We start from the raw sequence: 20,990 nt of genomic DNA, 5'->3' as shown, positions 1-20,990 counted from the left end.
GTAACACACCTGTGTGAGCCCATGAGCTGAAATCATTGTAAGCACCTGAGGGGCAACCTCTGGCTCATCCTCAACAAGCTGAGGCTAGAGTTTTTCATGTCTCACCCAAATGTTCTCATCAGTTTAGTAAGACAGACCTTTGCATTCCATGATGGCTCATCACACTGTAAGGCCCACTGTTTTCTTAGACCATTTCCAAAATGGCATGTGGGAGTAGCTAAGAAGGGGTTTTGGAGAAATCCAGAGGGTTTGTGACAGGCTCAATTTCTTGAATATTGGGCCAGAATTAATTGAAGTCTGCCTTGATAAAACTCTTAAAACCCCCAAACATCTACAAATGTATGTGTGAGTGTATTTGAAACAACATTTGCATTTTATTCTGCTCCTCACTGAATTCATAAAGGAAATACTGAGGTTTTTCTGAAATGTGTGTTAAAATAAAATTTCTAGTATTGTAGAAAAAGGGTTTGCATGCTTGAAGAGAAACTTATTTACCATCCTGCTTGGTGTGATACTCTGAAACAGAGACATACAGCTCTCTACCAAATGGGTTTACAAGCTACAGTGCCATTAAAAAGATTAGCCATGGCAAACATCCAAGAAAAGCGTACTGAATGTATTGGAACAAACCAGTGATCTCAGTACGTTTTCCACCTCATCAAACCTAACAAGACTCATTTTCAAAACATATTATGAGAATTCAATTTGCTGCTTCACTGACATATAGAAGTACAGCTTATTTCTGAGTGTCTGTGAAATATTTTGATGATGTAATATTACATTGGTAGTAGAAGCTCTTTGTCTGCAACTTAAGGGTTGACTTTTTCTCATAACCTCTTACTCTGCTTACTCCAGAACCCCAGATAACTGAAGCTACTTTTTATGACATAAAGGTATAAGAATCAATCACATTTCAAATAATCCTTCCTTTTACAGCATTAACTGTATGGTTTTTGAAATATGATGTTCTGTACCTGGAATGATCTGTTACTGCTATGTGTTAGAGCATTTAATCCTAGAGCCTATATTCTATGAAATGGGATTTATCAATTTGCTTTATTTATCTTAATGTTTTCACAGGGTGAAAACTTCTGCCAATTTTTCAAGGTCTTTAGCACTGATCACAGAGTCAAAAAGTTACTGTAGTTTACAAGTATCTTTGAAAAATCAGATTTCTAATGGCTGGGACAGAGATAAAAATAAATGCTGCAAAATTACCCAGACAAAATGACCTGTAGGTAATAATTTAATATAATAAAGTGAGGCAAGCTCTTCTTTTTCCAAGGCAGAATCCTTCGAAGGAAGCAAGAAGCATGGAGTGTTCTGTCTCACTGCACCCCAATGAATAAGGCTTCTCCCTCCCTCCCTCCCCTCTGGTGTGTGCAAGTCCCACTCTCAGTGAAATGCTGACACTGACATAATAAAAAATCCTAACAAGATAAATGCCCCCAAAATTGGGAAAACTATTTGCTCTCCTCCTTCATGCTCTAGAGGGGTCATAAACACCTTGAAATAAGCAAAATTCTTCTGTAGATGGGCTCAAATAGTGGTCACAGCTAAATATGACTCAAAATTCCCATGAGAGATTCTTTCTTTTTTTTACTTTCTGTGTTGTACGGATATTTAAATTTATTATCTGCCACTGATCTTAAATAGATTTTTGCAAAGAAAAGCTCTATTAGAGATTTCTGGAATATACCTGTCACTGAATAAACATGCTGCTGAATGCGTACTATTCCAGAACAGAACTTTTCAAATACCACACACTCCCCCCAGAAGTTGTCTCCACCATCCTCTTCCACAGCTAAGTGAATAGTGGCATGAAAATAGTGTGACTGCTTCCAGAAATGAATCATCTGCATGTGAACTCTGAAGCTTTTGCTTGTTTGGAGTGTTTTTAAGGGTCTTGTCCCCAAGGATACTCTGGTGTCTTACATAATGTTACTTCCTTTGGATGTCTTCCCACCAGCTGATGGGATTTAAACCCAGGCAAGAGTAGCAATGGAAGGAGGAGCATACAGATGCACAGGCATTTCAGGAAGTCTGATGATTCTGATGCAGCCGTAACAGAAAGATGTTGCAGAATCAAAGACTCAGGGAAAACGGCCAAAGGCTCAGAACCAGCTGCCGATCCAGCACGTGGTTTCAGACTCAGACCCGGAGTGGGTGCCCAGGAGGCAGCCCCTGTGTGCTCTCCTGCTGGCACGCACCTGCCGAGGCTGGGGGCTGCGGAGCGCGCGGCGGGCACCGACGGCACCGCATGGGCTTCCGCACAACCGGCACGTGAAGGCACAACTCTCCTTTTGCTTTTTCCCATACAGCCACTGCCCAGAAAGCACAGATTCATGATGGGACTCAGGAAACTGGAAAATACTTCCACTTGCTTCAGTGAGTAACCAAGACACGAGTGTGCCAATACACGCTTCTATTTGACCGTTCACTTTTTGCTCTTTCCAAGCTGGCTTCATGATTTCCCTTCTCTTGTCCTTCCTTTCAACCCCACTTCTTGACTGCTTCCTTGCCATCAGGCATAAATAGTCTCTTAAAAATTACTGTAAATTTAAGCTTGTGTGCATGCAAAAAGCAGAACTATTCTTGTAATACCCATCTTCCAAAAGACATTAGGAGTAAGACTGTCTACGATCAAGGGCATTAAATTAGATTTGTTTTGCTGACATCTCCAGCCTCTTTTAACACATTCACTCAAGGCAAGTAAGGAACTCACAGTTCTTAAGTCAAAACTTACTTAATAATTCTAGTCAACAGATTTTCTGATTTGTGAATTGTAGAAATAATTACAGATTTGATAAAAACGACTGCAGATCGGATAAAAAGAAATTTAAGGACTCTATACCAAATAATCAAAAGTTAACAATTCCAGTAGCAATCTCTCAGAGGGGAAGTATTGTGCCATCCTTCTGTGCTTCCAACCTTCATCTTGACCACCAGGACGATGACTGTGGCAGAGAAAAAAGTAAAACCAGCTCTCCCTGTCCCACAATTAGATAGGAAAGAATGTATTATTTTTTCCTTTCATTAGCATTCTGCCTCAATCACAATCTACCTTGTGTAATGCACAGAAAACAGTGATCTTGAGAATGAATACTGAGTGCTCATGTAAAAATGATGACACAACAGATAAAGGCCTCTAGGTACCACTGAAACAAATGATAAATAGATATAATGCTACCACATCAGGTATTAGAGGTGAGGCTGTACACACTTCTTTAGTATTCCGTACAATTACAGACTTTTTTACACACACTGTATTACATCTATTTAAAAATACATGGGGAAATGGGGAATTCCACATGGAACAAATTTTATGCCCTATTTAAAACAGTGGCAAAGTTGGAATTTAGGACCTTAACCACTCATATTAGCAGGGTAATTAATAGCAAAAAGAGACTGTTATTCTCTGTGTATGCCAGCCAGCAGAATTATACAAAATACACTTTGACTGTGCATGCCCCTGGATGACGCATGGACAGGCAGTTCTGGAGCATCCATGTGAAAAGCTTGCACAATTTATCTCCAGTTGTTTAGGATTTACTTTTTGTCAAGATGCTGCTTCTAGCTGCTTTTCCACGCTATTTCACAAACTTTTGTTTCAGTTACACTTACTTAGGATTACTGTCAGGTGGGTTTTCTGAATAAAACTTCCAGCAACATCATTAATATAATGTTTAATATTGTTGAAATTTAACCAAATACTTTGATGAATTGCTAACCTACTCTGTTCATAAAGAGCAGGCTGTCCAATGAACTCACAGTCAATAAGGATGAGAACTACTTGGCAATTGTTTGGGGAAAATAAACCATTAAGAGGGTCAGTAATATCAGAGCACTACTACTGCTGACAGGTATTGTCAGAGATGATTAGACACCTTTACAAAAATGCTTACTGCAGGGTGAAAAGTTGTCCGACATCATAAACCATCCTGTCAGCAGTGCCTTAACTCAAAACACAAGCCAGCAATGCTGTGTATATAAATGTCTCCTTAACTGGCATTTCCAGTTAGGGAAAACGCTCCTAATGAACTCTTGTGTAAGAATGGATAAAATCTGTTAGTGAGATGGGTGAAATGTACTTTCTAACAGGAAACAATTAATTCCCTCTGGAGGGCTCTTACCTCTACCTGTCCCAGGCAGTTTGCTGCAGCTCGCTCCGCTCAGAGAGCACGCGGGACAGGCCCTGCTGCCAGAAACGCTCCGGTGCTGCTCTGGGGACTCTGTCTTCTACAGACAACACACTTCCACTGCTGGTGTAGGAAGTGTGGCAGCACTCACTAGGCAACAGTGGGGAAAATTCAGCTATTTCATCTTTTTTAGTCCAGTAAAGGTCATTCTGAACAATTCTGCAGCCTACATCTAGGTTCAAACTTTATCATGTTTCAGGGAGTGGAAATGCCTCCCATTCAAAAACTCCTTGTGCTCCCTCATCCGTCAATCGTCCCCACATTTTATATCACTGATTTTTTCCTAATACAAAATAATTGAGATGGAATAGAACTATAAAGCATCAATGAAAACCAAGCTCTTTATGGGAAAAGCTGAGATACAGTTTTGATTCGGTCCATTTTATTTTTGAGCTTAGGTATGAGTACTCACATTTACTAAACCCTTTCTCACTTTTAAGTCTTTCTATTTATATATGACATTGACAGAGAACTTCAAAAGCGGAATCAGATAATTATTTACTACTATTTACTATTTTCATATTTTCTGAGAAAATGCTGGATAAATTTACCTTCAGCTCTGACATGCACTCAGATTGTCTGAGATACATTTACCTGGAGAAAGGATGGTGAATGTGGACTGCCAATACAACCTTTGGGTGCTCTGAAAGTTTTAAGGCCAAAGACATAAATAAAAATATTTTGATATTTTTAATTTACAGTTAGCATTAGTGTGAGCTGGTACACGAGTGTGATTTCAACAAAATGCCATTCAACCAATCAAAGGGTGACATCTAATTTTTGTCAGCTGCCAGAGTGTTAGTTTCTTCCTCAAAATTGAATTACCATTTTTTATTTCCCTGAACCTGAGAGTTGGATTCCCTAGATCTCTTCCTAACAAACGACCCCATGTAATTTATCTTTATATGGTCATCTTAGGCAGCAGATCTAAGCTAAGCAGTAAGACACACTGCTGTTTGAATTAGATTATCTGCTTCACAGGTACCAAAACACTAATAAGCCTTGGTGATGCTCTGCGAGCCAACTGGCCACGATACGTGTCTCACTTCAGCCAGATCAGGAGGGCAAACAGAGCCCTGCAAACATAGTAGTTATAGAACAATGTGTTAAACAGCTGCTACTTGCACAGGCTACACTAACACCATGGTGATAGTACCAACAATTGGAGTCAAAGGTGACAATGGGAAGGGGGGGTCGCCCGGGCAAACCAGCAGCAAAGGGCAGGATGGGTAAACAGGACTCGAGCCCTGATTGGGCACAACACAAAAAAGGAGGCTTAACAACATGGTGTTTTTATCAGAATCTTTTTTATGGATTTATGCTGGGCATATTGCTTTTTGGCTTAACACTCGTCTTTGGAAAATACTGGTCTGTAATATGCTTCAGAGTGAGCATTCTTGTATCACCAGTGCTGCTCTGGACCTTTTTCAGTTAAAAAAAAAATAAACCCAGAGCCTCTTTCTTGTGAAGGGAGCATAATGCAACCCTTCACTTTCTGTGAAGAACATTCACCCAGAATGGTCTCCATAGCAAAAATCTCCCCTTGCTGCTCAAAAACACCCTATGGCCAAACCCTGGTGATGAGGAGGACACGTGCTGGTGCTCACTCCATCCCACTGGCACCAGAACCTGCCCAGGACCAGAGGCTGACACGTGGCCGATGGCAACTGGCACACTGTGCTCTGCTGTTTGATCCCAGAGCTGTGGGGAGGCCCAGCTAGCAAAAATGGATTATTTGGCAATACTAAAATAGATTATTCGGCAATAAGTGAACGCTGAGTGATGCACTCTATTGCTTTAATAAGAATAATGCTGTACCCCACTCAATGTATGCAATACTGCTACTATTACAAGTGGATAAACGGAATTATGAATAACGTTGGCTTGTTGGGAAGGACCCAGTGCTGGCTTGTTGCACCAGAACAGCCTGATGTTACTGTATATGACTGTGATTGAGCTCAATGTCTTTTCTGGGATTGTACCTGCCTGTACTTCTCAAAAGTACATTATTTTGGGGCTAAAATGTACAAAGTCTCATGCTGGAAAAAAATAACTGGGAACCTGAGGCAAGAAGTGGGTCAGGGTTCAAGCTCCAAACTATTGGGCTTTTCAGCAGTACATTCAGATGGGAATACAATGGACAGCCTTGCTGGCAGCAAAGACCATAAGCTCTTTAGAATATGCTTTATTTTCTGCTTGCAGCATAGTCTGTAGTCCTTACCTTACACATGGTGTAGACTAACTCTTTGAAACTTTTTTACTTCATTGGTTTTCCTTTCTTTTCCCCTTTGCCACAATTCCTTAAACCAAACAGAACTGCCTACTTGGGTAATGCTCTCCGATTCCTCACAAATTAAAGAAACACCCTGTTTCAATTTTCAAACTGAGAATTGGTGAGAGTGGCACTGGTTTAATGTGAGGAGAAACATGGAGGAAAGATCTGCCTGAAAAACCACTGTAATGACTAAATTCTAATTGTTTTGGAGGAAATGACAGCTGTCTCTCTGCTTCCAGCTGGGAATTTGTTCCTGTGCTCCAGCCTTAGATGCTGGAAGCACCCAGACAACTGCATCATGTCATGTGGGAATTTGTTCCTTGGGGATTGAGAGATCCATGGGTGACTTCACATACCTCACTAATACCTGGAAGGTGTTTTACAGTGCACGAATGAATCTGAAGTATTTCTGTTCAGTGGAAAATACTTCTTAATTGACAAAAAAAAAAAAATCATGTTATAAAAGTAACTGATAAAGCAAGCATAAAAATAACCTAGGGCTTTTAAATTTAAGTGCCTAATTTCCCTTTTGTGAGACAACAGGATGCAGCAGCATTACTGAGGTGATGATCTAGGAAATGAGAATTCCCTTTGCTTCAGGAGTGCTGCCCTGCCCTGGCAGCAGGCAATCTGTATGATCTGGGAACATGCAGAGAGGCAGTGAGAAAACTGGAAAGGAAGGGGGGGCCTGTTGACACCTAAACCATCATCTTGTCCTTCCATTTCACACCCAAGGGTGACCTCAGGGCTCTGTGCAATGGCACCCAGAGGTTCTGCTCTGAATGGTCTCTGCAGAAGGGAAGGAACAAGGGAGCTCTCTGGGCTTTGCTTCATGCAGAGCAGGCTGGCTCAGGGCAAATCAGACCAGAAAAATACATGTGTCGTTGTGCAACCTTCTAGAATAGAGAAGGGTCATGGGACAAAATACAAGGTAGAGAAAATATATTTTATAGACTAAATAAGATTTTTGCAGAATAATGAACCAGTGCTAGAGAGAATTCCAAAGGAGGAACACCCTGTTGAGAGTAAATGAGATTCAATCCATCTCCTGGTGAGAGGCGTCAAAAGCCAAGACACTGCCAGAGCAGAGGGTCTGCTTGAGACAAATATCACACAGAGGGTATCTAAGACACAAACATATGTCCAACAAGTAAATTACATGACAGCCTAATTCAACAGCAAACAAGAATAGGTCACTTTAAGAGAATGATTAATACGTAAGATTGCTGTGCAGGCAGCCTTATCTAAGAGCAAACCTTGTATGTGGGTGTGAACTCTTGCTAAAGTCAGCTCCTATCTTTGCTATACAACAGCTACAAGAATAATTATAATAATTAATGGAGAGCAGTGATAAAGGTAACAATTGCCCACCTGTATATTGACAGACCACAATGTAGTTACTTCTTTTTTTCACATCTCCTGCCTTTTGCAGTGATTGTTGACTACTATGAAGTCCTTTGCAGCCTCACACTGGGCTATTTGCTCATGGCCAGACTGTTCAGCCTGAGTGACAGAGCTTACAGAGTTTAAAATTCTAAATTGTATTTAGTCTCCAGTGGCTTGGGTTGCTACAGACTACATTAGATCACAAAGGGTAACAAGATGAAAACATGAATATTTACCATATAAAGTAAAAGGCCTCAAAATACAGGAGTATAGGAATGGGTGAATAATGCCTGAAAAATACTCTGTTGGAAAGATTTTTTACATGTTGCCTAGAAGACCTGCCACATATCCCGTGGCTTTTTGTTAAACTGCGGCTTCCCTGCCAGGCTGCTCTCACCTTTTGCATATCTCACCAGGACAGAGGAAGGGTTTATGAGGGAAGGGTGGGCTCTGGACAGGGCCAGAGGAATGCCTGGCCCAGGCTGTCCTCCTGCCACTGCCCTGCAAGCTCCAAGGACCCTGGACAGAACATGCTGGGAGCCTGTGTGGGCACAGCATCAGTAGATCCGGGTCCACACCAGGTTGCGTAAGACTCTTTTCCCTGGAAGTTCATTCACTGCATCCCTGGCATGCTCGTCTGGGCCCAGGCATACAGAGTGGTGAGCTGATATGGCTTAGGCACATACATTAAAGAATTAAAAGGAACTCAGAATTGAAGAGGAATTTAGGAAATGCTTTAGGGCTGCTGAACAGAGAGGAAATAAGTGACAGGCCTGCAGATGCTGTCAGTGCTGTAAAATCACAGAAGGAAGGAATGGTTTGGGTTGGAGGCACCCTTAGGTTCAGTCAAGGCTTTGTTCTTGATGGTTCTAAGGGGTGACTACCTGAGCACCCCTCCCTCTGCACCACAGTGCGATGGTCACCCACGGCAGGAGGAAGAATTCACATCAGATCAAGCAGACATATGGTCTTAAACTAAATGACAGTATTGCACTGGGGAAGAACAAGAGATTAGTTTTAAGTTCCCTAAGTATGCCTGCAGAGATGCTATTTTTAGATGTGACTGTAGGAAAGCTCAGAAGTGGCTCTTCAATCCTTCCCACATTTAAGGTTAATTAAAAAGTCCTGAAGCTGTGTTACTGTCAGTAACACAGAATCCATCAAGACCCTGTCAAAACTCCTTTGCCTACGCAGTAACATTAATTTGCTGTGCTGCCTTAATACCATTCAATTTACAGATGCAAAATCAATTAATAAGTCTCACAGAAGTATTACATAAATAATTGTTATTTACACCTACCAAAAATTATGTATGATTAAAAATAGTAATGTAGTTCCGTAAAATCCAACAAATGCCCATTTGAATATTGTTTAGTAGTTTGAGAACCAAACTGGCAATTTTGAAAATCCTCATTCACCTGCCATCTTATCACCCTTGCCAAGGCTCTAGTCTCCACTCCTAGAGCTGTTACTCAAATTTTGTCCCATGAACTGTAGAAGGAACTCTGAGAGCAGAACTCAGCTCCCTCCTCCTCACAGAGGTGGGGACTGGCCACAGGCTGACAGCATCCTCTACTTCTGTTACTTGTCCTTTTGATGTCACACCGGCTGTACTCAGGAGTAACCCAAGGCAGAAAAATCCACCTGCAACAGCCTTGCAAGGTGCTCTTCTGTGATTCTGCTGTGAACCAAAGGGAAGCATGTGTTCTACTTCTTGTTTTGGAGCCTCTCATGTCACATTTCAATACACAATAAAAGCAATGGTCATTACAAACTTGTAAAGTCTTGAAAAATAGCTTTTCTAAATATAGAATTGACTGTCCTGGCTTTTAGTGATTTAAGCCAGGTCTACAAGGCTGTATTAATTCAGTTACAGTGTTATGTGCAGCCTTTCCCAATGGATAGTCAACATAACACACCTTCCTGCACAGGCTTTAAATGAGGTGTGTCCTCACTCAGAGCACCACACAGCACAGAAGATTTGGAGTAACTTGTTGTAGAACAGTTCTCTTTGGAACACCCAGTGCTGAGAAGAGCTGTTCAGAGATATTTGTGTTTTCTCAGTGGCTGTCTGGACTTGGAAAATACAACAATGCAGGAAAAGAGGCCCCTGGTATTTCAATTACTCTACAGAATTATTCACTATTGCTTAGAGACAAGCAAGAATTCAGCAGTTTACAAAAAATATTGTGAAGTGTTCTTGACTCAGTACAGAATGTACACTCTCTACAGAATTAAAACTTTTGATAGTCCCTACAACACCAAATTTTACTTTTAGGAATCATTAGCACAAGAAAATAAGAAAATGTTTATATAACATTCAGTTTATAAAAGCTGGTATTAAAAACACAATATAGTAGGCTGGGAATATGTACAGACCTATTTTTTTTTTTGCCAAAACCTGTGCATAATGATTCCTGAGATGTTTTCCTAGACAGGTCATAAGAGTTAAGTGCTCTCCCTGGTTGCTTGATGTAGTTTACAATCAGCTGAGAAAAGTAAGTAACAAACTGCAGGAAAGCACACAGCACACTGCACATGGATTTTGAAGAGCAAAATGAAACTGATAGTTATAAATACAGTGAAGAACAAAACTCCATTGAGGTATTTCCAGCACATCATTTCATTATGGAATTTTATAGTTAAAGAATTGCTTCAGAAGCCAACATTTCTATCACTACTTATAATGAAATGCTATCTCAGTGTCATGAAAAACTGGCAATGAGAAGGACTGACAGTTTCAGAATTTTAGGTCCCTAAATAAAAAGGTAAGAAGAACCTTGAGCTTTTTAAATGAGAGTTTGCATTTATTTTGTTTCCCTTCCTTTTCTTTATTATTTTCCCTAAATCCCAGACATCAAGAATGGTATCTCTTCCCAATCACTCCTGTACAGACAAACAGAGCCTCAGCTTCCGAAAAATTTAAGAATATAAGAGTTTTTTATCAATGTATTAAGGCAATTTAGCAGTTCCTTAGTATAGTGACTTCCTTTAAAAAAAAATTCTACCAGTATAAAAATAAATGCCTACATGACTATCATGGTTTCATTTGAAATTAAGAAAAATGGACAGAGAAATCAATTGTAAAAGATGCAGATATATTAACATAAAACAATTAATACAGAAAGATATAAAAATGTTCTCTCTGTTCAGATTAGTACAATAGAAGAAATCTTTCCATAACTTCAAACAAAAACTGAGAATATGCAAGAATCAGACTTGACTATTTTCTCAGTCTGTACTCAGAAGTACTTAAGCACTTTGAGGTCACCAAAACTTCCGAATCTTAACAGCAACACGTTTACTCTCATTTTTTGTAACCAAAGACTCGAATTTAAAACTAAATTCAGAAATACTTGTACAGTGGTAACTGAGAAAAGTATAATTAGAGACAAACAATTCTTTAGTATATGAAGAAGTTTTTGCAGGAGCGTGTGATGGAGCTGCTCACAGCGGCCCACATGGCGACCACGTGTGAGAGTCCGGACAGGGTTCAGTGCCCATGAGGCTTGAGGAAAATACTACTCAGGCCCCACTGGGCTCCAGACTTTCCCTCCAAAAAGGTATTCTCTCTCCTACACTTGCCATATGCTGGGTGCTACCAGACACTGTTTCCTTACTAATTATTTTAAGCAGTACTTTGCTCATTTTGATGCTACAAAGCCAGTATTTTTCACTGGGCACACAGCCCCTTATGAACAATGGGTACTGGCTGTCCTGGTCAGGACTGGAACTTGTGCTGCACTGGGTGCCACTCAGGGCACCAAGGTAAAACAGGGTCAGTTATAAGGCAGCCTGTTTCCACCTTTCCCTACTTACACCTGAGAAACTGGACCATGGTGTGACGCCACTCTAGGAGTGGTGTGAAAACAAACCCAGAAAACTGCTTAGGGTGAAATTTTGACCCCACTGAAGTTGACCACAAAAATATCACTGACTCGAAGGACCAAAGCTTTCAACCTCAGGCCAGCTACAGTAGTGTATCAGTAAGATCTCATGATAAAGTCCAGAGAATAAGCAGTTTAGGTTGATAAAAAAATGAATTTTTAAGTAACAGTCTCCTGTGACTCAAAGGGCTGTGACCTTTCCTATCTATCTCAAAAGTACACTGAATTTCCACTGAATTGAGGGAAAAAGTTAAAAGTAGGACAGAAATGCAACTGTGCTATTGATTTGTAGAACTCTGTGTTCTACAATTAGTCAATTAATTGCATGCAGAAATGATGAAGCAAATGAAAGAAAGAGAAAATTGTCCTAACTGCCCTTTCCTTTCCTGTGAGCTGTGAAAGGCAATACTTGGATGTGTTCAGCACCGTTTTAACCAAGATACTCTCTGCATCCCATGATGTAAGTCCAGAACACCAAGCATCAAGAAGGATCAAGGAAGTAGAGAGTGATTCACAGACAAAATCACTAGAGGTGAAATCGACCATAATTAAAATAGCATGTATAAATTAAATTCTGGAATACTACTTTAAGGCTATCATTACAATTGCTTACAACTTCCTCCTAAATTCCAGTGCTTGCTAACTAAGCCCCTAAGCTTGACACAAAAGTGACCAGAGCTTTCTCTGTCCCTTCTTTCAGTGACACAGCCTTTGTTTGATGCACTTGCAGAACAAATGGATGCACTGCACACTTTCCAGCTAAGAATAACAAGAAGCTTAAGGAAATGGTTTTTAAATCTACAGGGCTGATTGTACCCTCCTTCAGTTACAAGGACTTTAGATACAAGTCATGCACTAGATATTGTATTCTGTTAAAAATACAAAATCTAGTGTATAACTGGATATACGACAGATGTAATTCAAGCTTGTATTTACAAATGCGATATAAAAGCTGCTACATCATCATAAGCTCCAGAAAAGAAAAAAGAGGAAAAATGGAGGAAGAACTACTGGAAATAAAAGCAAAACATTTAGGCCATATATTTAATTTCTTCCTTGCATGAGTGAAAAGATTCCAAGTTAAAAAGAAGATGTACTACATTAAAATAATTGCTTTTTGCCTATTTAAAATACACGGTTTTGCAGTTAATAGAACATTGTGGTCATTATTTCAATAAAAGAAAAATAAATAATGTTATTTCTTCTGGGAAATCAATGTGCTTGTTTCATGAACAAAACCACCATATTGACCTGCAGTAACTCTTACAACTGAGAATCCAGTTCTGAAAGTACCTCACTTACACAGGACTTCCTGAGCCTGTGGCTGTGCAAGGACCATGGGATGGACAGTAGCATGTCCTTGCCTCATGACACAGAAAACAAGGAGGGATGGGTGAAAAAAGCATCCTAATGTAAAGCCAGTTTGCTCTTTGTGTATGCATGAGTTTAGCCTGTTGTTTTTATGTATTTTATTTTTTGCAGTATTCTCATATTCAAGTCTCATATTTTGTCAGTATCATCTGTGTAAGTTTGAAGAAATTTTGTGTTAATTAAACTCAGTGTTAGCGTCCTTTCCATGTCATCTTTCAGTACATAAAAATTTTTTACCATTTATTATTTTTACTATTACCTAGTTGTTATGGAAACCGAGCAAGTAGAACTGAGACACACAGAGACTACTCACACCTAATTTCTGATCTCTGCTTGAGGGGAGCATGACACCAAACTGCACTTACAGAGTGGTCTGAAGAATCTGAAAACTATTAATGGAACAATGTATTTTTGGCAAGCCTTGCTCTGGCTGAAAGCACTAATGTTGGAGAAATGAAGTAGGAGAGTATGTATGGTATAAAAATCATATCACTTCCCCTCACCTTCATCTACCCTGACCAGATACATGACGAGTGAGACACACTCACGGATGTACACACACTGCTGGTCTACTGTTATCATTCTCAATCAATAAGGACAATTTAGAGTGGTGGCAACCTCTCCGTGCATACTTCCACTGTCCCAGGGGATCAATACAAATCAGTATCGCAGCTGGCTGGTGAGAAGTAATGAGATTATGATCACAAAAAGGCAAGCTTTCCAAATTTTTTCTTAGTGTATGCCAAAACATCATACTTTTCTATCTGTCCATGAAGCGTCAAATAGCAGTATTTAAAAATATTGTATCTATTAACAGAAAAGTATATAAAAGCATAGTTTTATCTGTCTTTTTTCTACCAGTTTTTGAACTTTTTCCTTGTGAATGCAGTATTCCTTTCCCTTGAAAGCAACTGTGAGATTTGACTTCCTCACTCTTGGAAAGGGACCATACATGTATAAAACGGCACCAAATTTTCCACAGATTTCTCCTGAACAGGACTACCATTTGCAAGAGGCTTGGTTTTGTATGATAGCAATACTTGTCTATTCATGGCTAAAACACCTCAGGGATGACTAAAATAATGCATGTGTATTAAGCCAGCCAAGTTATTCTGTCTTTAGTAGTTACATGATGTTTACTGAAACTGAAAAAACAGAATCTAAGTTCCTGCCTCCTTTCCTGATACCCCTCTTGTATTACCCTGAGTGATAGCAGCAGGCTCTACACCCCCAGCTGACTGCACTCCTGCTGAGTGCCACTGCTCGCAGTCATCAAACAGCTTGAGGCAAAGACTGTCTTTATGGTTGCAATAATGTGATTTAACAGGTGATCTAGCCCCAGTGCTTAAAAGTCCTTCCACATCTCTGAGCACACAATCCTGCCAGGTCTGTTTTAAGAGCAGCTATAAAAGACAGTATCAGTGGAACCCGAGTGATGAGCTACAGAGCACTACTTGCACGTGGTTTATTAGTGATGGAGGGGATGTGGGGAGAATAAACAGTCATGAAAGGAACAGAGATCATTATAATTTCTGCAATAAATATGGGAACATTCACATTTTACCAACAGTGCAAGTAACAATTATGTTGTAGCTGGTTAAATAAATGGATTACATATGAATCTTACCTGGGAGGAAAGGAGATGTCCAGTTCATACAATCTGTCTTTAAAGACTGACAGCTCTCTGTCAAATTCTAAAAGCTATAAAAGATAGAAATAAATGCATTCACTCTTTAGTGTTGAACTGCAGCATTTTAAAAGTACTGCATTATATAAAAGGAAATAAAAAGAGACTATGATCACACACAGCTTGAGGTACAGCCTTCATAGAACAGTTTTTATAATACAGTGTAAAACAGTCTGGACTATGTTGATGCATAAACAGTGCCTTGAGAAAAGTGTTCAAAACATTCATTTTTCTCAATGAAAGTCGTAACACTGGCTCTTCACAGCACTGACCTGTAAGTACTCTCATACTGCAAGAAGGCTACATTTCTTGAAATTACATTAGCAATATTTTCAGAGATAAACCAGACTAGCATTAAAAAAGTACAGCAAACTGGTATGCTGATCAGCCCGTGAGCATGTCAGTGAAATGTATCCTGTTACTCTGTATTATCTTTAGTGCAGATAAGCAGGAACAAAAATCACAAGGATGTGCACATCACTCTTCCCAAGCAGAGACGAGAGGTGTTCCTGAACACCTATTCCAGGTGGTGCATGGCAGACAGCAGATAGAGGGATATGTGACAGTAGGTAAAGGGTGTTCCCAGGCAGCAGCCAAGACAGAGCACCAGAAGCAGGTGTTTAACAAAGATGTCCATAAGTCTAGATTTAATGTACTGTATAAATATTAGTCCTAGCTACATTTGTTTTCCCCTGGACCTCTACAGAGAAAATAAATATCCACAGTCTTTGTTCATAAACACAAACCCACTCACAACAACTCAATGATAATTATCCCCACTAAACCTGTAGCTGGTCTGATGGACACAAACTAGCTTACTCCAGAACCCGGCTGGGGTGCAGCCTGATGTCCCAGGGAACTGGTAAGCTGAAGACAACAGCTCATCATCTGCACGGTGCTGGCCCTGGCTCTGAGGGCCACTTGCTGTTCTGACAAGCGTCCCGGCACTGTCCCGCACCACGGAGGTGTATTTGCCCACTGTTCATTAATCATGTCCCATCTCACAGCTGTGCTGATACCATTGTATGAATGGGAGAGGTTCCCAAAGAAATTAGATTGTGTCCCTCTTTCCCCTCTGTCACCTCATAAATCATTCCTGAAACGTGCAATTAGCAGCTACTTGTACACATTAATTATCTGTGTGAAAAGCAGCTACCTGAACCACCTGCACTGCTGATTAGCTCCATCTCCACGGCTCAGCCAGCTCTCTCCAACTTCTCCTGCCATGCTGCCATATGTAGGTACCTTTACATGAAGATGCCAGGTGATGGGCAGCTTTCCCTACTTTAGTTCAGACAACACCAAATGCTGCGACATTATGCTGGAAAAGATTCTGCAATACCAATAACCATGACAATTTGTAGATGTTTTAACATCTGACTGAAAGCCTGAGAATTCAATATGTTTGGATAAATATTTAGAAAAATCTGTGTGGAAACTTACAGTATATATCTAATAATATACTCAATCCTAAAAATGTTGGGCTGGTCCAGTCACTCACTAGTCTAACTGAAGCAATTTCAACATACTTGAAGAATAAATGGATGTTGCCATTACCATGAATGTTTCCAGACTGTGATTCTGTATTTCAGTAAGCAAAACAGATTGGTAGGCACGATACATACACACTGGCTATGAAAACAAATGGTTTTTTTTCAAACCATCCCCTTCCTGCTCCATGGGTCTCCACCTTAAAGGTATCAACGGCCCAATATGTATCTGGGAGAAGAAAACAAGTTGCCATCCCCAGTTAAAACTATTAATTGAAATGTCTGTCTATTAATGTGGTGCAAATACACATTTCCTACTTTTCCAAGTAAACAGCTCAGAGTAGGGAAAGGGAGGCATCAGGAGAGAAGGCTGTTTCTGAAGCGTTAAACTGCGAGGACTGAATGAAAGAACAATGCTCCCCAGAACACAATGGTATAAATTACTCACGGGCATCCCAAGGGCTGGCGAAGTTCAATAGATGCATTGTCCTCTCACACCAATCCACATTTTCAAAATTTTATACATTCAGATTGTTCTTGCTATGATGGTACTTGCAAACTCAGTGAGGCCTGGGGTTTAGAGGACTAAGCATTTGGATGTGCATTATTATCCACAAAAATTTCTGCTGTGTTTGTTTGCTGCACTTGTGTACGTAGTGTCTGTGCTATGCAGATGAGCTGCTGACACTGGTGACAGATAACAGAAACAAGACTGCATTGTGTACTGCACTGTCAGTTTCCCAAGTTTCCTCAGGTAAAGGGAAAGCTTCAATCTGAATTGACACAGCCTAAGCCCTACTAGGTGCCTAGAAGTATTTAGGGAACACTCGTGGTGAAGAATTCATCCTGCTATGTAAAACAGCCAAATATTTTTGCTGGATAATTTAGAAAAGCTTTTATTTCCTGCTATATATTAAATAATTATGCACTTTTATAAATTATTCTTTTCCTAGCTGTTAAGTGACTGTGTTACAGTACCTGTAACCTTCTGTCCAAACACGTCCACAAAGTGTGCAGACAGACACCTGCTCGCTCTTGCTGAGGGCAAGGACAGGTTATCTGTGTGCTCAGGGCTGAGCAGTGGGAACCTCCCTACAACCTCTCTGTGTTTACCTGGCAGCACCGCAGGCAGTGAGGAGAGGAAGGGAAGAGACGATGAAAACCTGAACTGTGTATTTTGTGAAAACTGCAGCTACTCTTTTCAGCAGAAGAGCATGTTTTAACTATTCTTTTTTGGTATGAAAAGCACTTGCATTCTCATTTAAGCCTGTAATCTCAAAATGCAAGATTTTTAGTGCAAACACAAGGTGTTCACTAGGTCTTGTCAGAACAATTACAAATGTCCCTTGCCCTGAAAGCAACTTTAGTAAGAGGAGGCATAGGGCCTGACACGGGCATCATATCTGCTCTAAGACAAGTACATGGGTGTCTGGAGCAACCTGGCATGACAGAAAATGAATGAAAATTAACATGGGCAAGATGATACTACGGAGCAGTCAGAATTTTACAGGGTAATGTCTTTACTTTTAAAGCATCTAATGTTATCTTTAAAAACCCCATCTGGAAAATATTCCTTTCATGGCAATTTCAGCACAAACTGCTCACTCATTTCCATACTGTACACAAATCAGCACTGTGAATAATGTATTTGCTGTAACAGGAAACATGAGTATGTCCGTCACTCTAAATGTCTTAAAAATGATAAAGAAATTAAGTTCAAATGCTAAAAATCAATATATTGTTCTAGTTAATTTACTCATAATAAGATCATCCTTAAGAAACAAATCTTTAAGGTGTTACCTGACACACTGTGATAATTACACAGAGATTTAAAAATGCTGTGACTGGCAGTTCATTCCAGAATTATATGTCATAGGCAGTTTTCAGAAGACTGCTTTTTTCCTCCGAAGTCAGTTTGACCAATGTATTTATACCTAAATAAGAGCAAAGATGATGCAGGATCTATGTTTTATCTGTTCCAACACTGAGTTGATGATATTACGTCAAGATGTTTGCTCTACAATGCCCAGTGACCAGCCCAACAGGAATGTTTGATTAACACCTGAACGAAAACACCATCCATCCATACGGGTAATATATCAATAGTTAGCTCATACCTGTGAGCCACTGTGACCCCACACTGCGGGGAGTACAGCCAGGCAGTGTGTATAGGAATGACTGCATTTGCAGCAAAGAATATTTCCTATTTAATTTGAGGAGAGTTAAAAGCATTTAGGGCTGATGCCTGTGTCAGCTGCAGTGCCCATCGCCTCCTAAGGGAATTACCAGAACCGCTGGTTTTCTAGGGTGCTGTGTAGTCTGTAAAACCAGCTGAAGGGAGTCTCACTTTTTGTTCCCTTTCTCTTGGCAGCGCTGTTACATGCATTTATGTGCCAGGGTGGAGGAGAAAGAAATGTGCAAAATTCTAAATTTCTACATTATGCAGCTTGACAGTAATCAAAGGGTTATAAGGGAGTTTAGGCACCTGCAGAAACTGAGATTCTGCTTGCTTCAATTTAAAGCAATGAGGCACTGGTAAAAGGTCAGCATCTATTGGTACACTGCAATGGGCCACCTTGGCTAAAATCATACACGTATGAACCCCTTCAAACAGGGCAACTTAATTCAGTCATTGGAGTAGAACAACAGCAATTACTCATCAAGACCTACAGACCAAAGTCAGAGCACTGGTAGATCAGGAGGTGATATTAGCAGCATTCATCAAATCCATCTGCAGGACCCACCAGAGAATTCACAGCTGTGAAAGGGAAATGAAGTTTCAGACCAAAAAGAGGAGATGAGCATACAGGAGTGACCTCAGAGAACTAAAACATGTGGACCCTGGTCACCATAACCTCCTTTGCCAGTCTTGTGGAGCACACATTTTTTTCCAAGACACTTTGGAAAGACAGTAGTTTTATCCATCTTTCCAGTCACAGCAAATTATTTAGAAACTGATTCAGCAGTCTACTGACTTCAGATAAAGGTCTGTGGAAATGCTGATTCTTCCCATTTATCCATGAAAATGCCATACACAACTCTGCCTGATTTTAAAGCTACTTCTTTCTCTAATGAAGACTTTGTAAAATGATCTATTACTATATATTTTGAATCTCAATCTTCTTTCTCTCATTGTCAGTCTTTAAAATCATGTTTCACAGAGAAAAACCCAAATCATTGAATATAAATGTACCACTTATGCTGTTTCTGTAAAATATAATATTTCTGCACATATCTATATATCCTGAATGGCAGTGCTGTCAAACCACAAACACCCACATAAATGTAGATCTATGGCACACAGAGAAATGGCACCAAAGAGATTGTTCTCAGCATTAGGGGGGTGAGGCACAGCAATGCATGGCTAGCAGCACGGAGGGCTAACACTATGGTATGGATAAGCTGTCAGCCAAACACCCTGCTAACAGTTCCAAGGGCTCAGCCACCCCTCTGTTATGCAATGTGCAGCAGAGAACCCAGATCTTATCTTGTGAGACTTTTGTTACTTGAAAAAAACATCAGAAATCAGAACCTGTCATACTACTCAGGAAATTAGTTTTTAATGAGAGGACTGAAGTATATGTAAAGGATAAACTAGTTAAGAAGCCAAAAGCACTGACACAGATGAAGCCTAGGCTCCCACTCGTGCAGCAGCAGTGAGCTTTCTGCTGACCACAGAAGCTCCTTGCACACCCCAAGGGCTCCTTGCCCAAACGCTGCCCTGCAGCAGTGAATTGCATCCCATCCCTCACGCTGCCCTGTGCCCAGTAGAGAGCCTGGAGCACCCAAGAGGTAACACAGAGACTACATCCCCATCACCCTGTGCTCCAGTCCAACTCCTCCAGCGGACGGTATCTGCTCTCTAGACCATCAATGTGATGTGAGGGCAGTGTGGCCCACAGGCCAGTGGCCATGTCCTGTGACTAACTGCTAGTCACAGCTGAACACATGCTTCCCATTTTCTGATGGGAAAAATGGATTTTGCCACTCACTCTCCTGGGATTTCAGTGCTTACCTCAATTTAAAAAAAATTTGACTCCAGAAAAATGCATTCATGCAAATTGCCGTTTTCACAACTTTGCTGAGACAGACACTAAAAATTATTGTAGTAATTCATAAACTGTGCACAGCAGCTTGTGACAAAGCTCCTTCAAAATGTCAGGAATGACTAAGTGGATGCTATCCTTAAAACCAAAAGACTTCAATTAGGAATATCCTGCTTGCAAATATGACACACTCAATGGATTATTTCATTAAACTTTATATATCCGTTACTGTGAAACATTAGTTTGTCCCACTTGGGAGTCCAAACCAGCATGCACTCCACTGTCCTGTTACACAGTTACTTGTGAGCTGCAATTCAGCAGAAGTATGAAATATGGAGAATACAGTTTTAGTATTACTTGTAGAGTGGTTAAAAACTGGAATTTTCTTGAGGAATGACTATGAAATGTTTCTTACTTGGGCAAAACTCCCACTGTGGGTTGAAGATTCCCCCAGGCGAGGCCCATGAGGCAGGCTTGGCTGACATGAGTCTTTTGGGGAACAGGAAGGACCACAGAGGCAAACGAATGCTGGGTGTGCCCCTGGGGGTGTGTGGGGAGCTCCAGTCATTCACCGTGCCTCCCTCACAGAGAGCCCAGCACCTCGCAAGGTCATTGGGAACTTCCAGACACTGAACACTGAGATGTTCCT

General features: G+C 40.5%; 1 protein-coding gene across 2 annotated transcripts in view; it reads right to left on the bottom strand.

Moving 5' to 3' along the window:
* INPP5A (inositol polyphosphate-5-phosphatase A) overlaps nucleotides 1-20,990 on the bottom strand; it is a 193,731-nt gene that overhangs the window by 8,141 nt on the left and 164,600 nt on the right. For both annotated transcript variants that reach the window (XM_082285746.1, XM_082285747.1), the window contains exon 12: nucleotides 14,746-14,819. In XM_082285746.1, coding sequence (XP_082141872.1) covers nucleotides 14,746-14,819 — 74 coding nt within the window. The remainder of the gene's footprint in view (nucleotides 1-14,745; nucleotides 14,820-20,990) is intronic.

Source organism: Coloeus monedula (genome assembly GCF_965178545.1).
Source record: "Coloeus monedula genome assembly, chromosome: 8".
NCBI lineage: Eukaryota > Metazoa > Chordata > Aves > Passeriformes > Corvidae > Coloeus > Coloeus monedula.
This window is presented reverse-complemented; position numbering and strand designations above follow the sequence as displayed.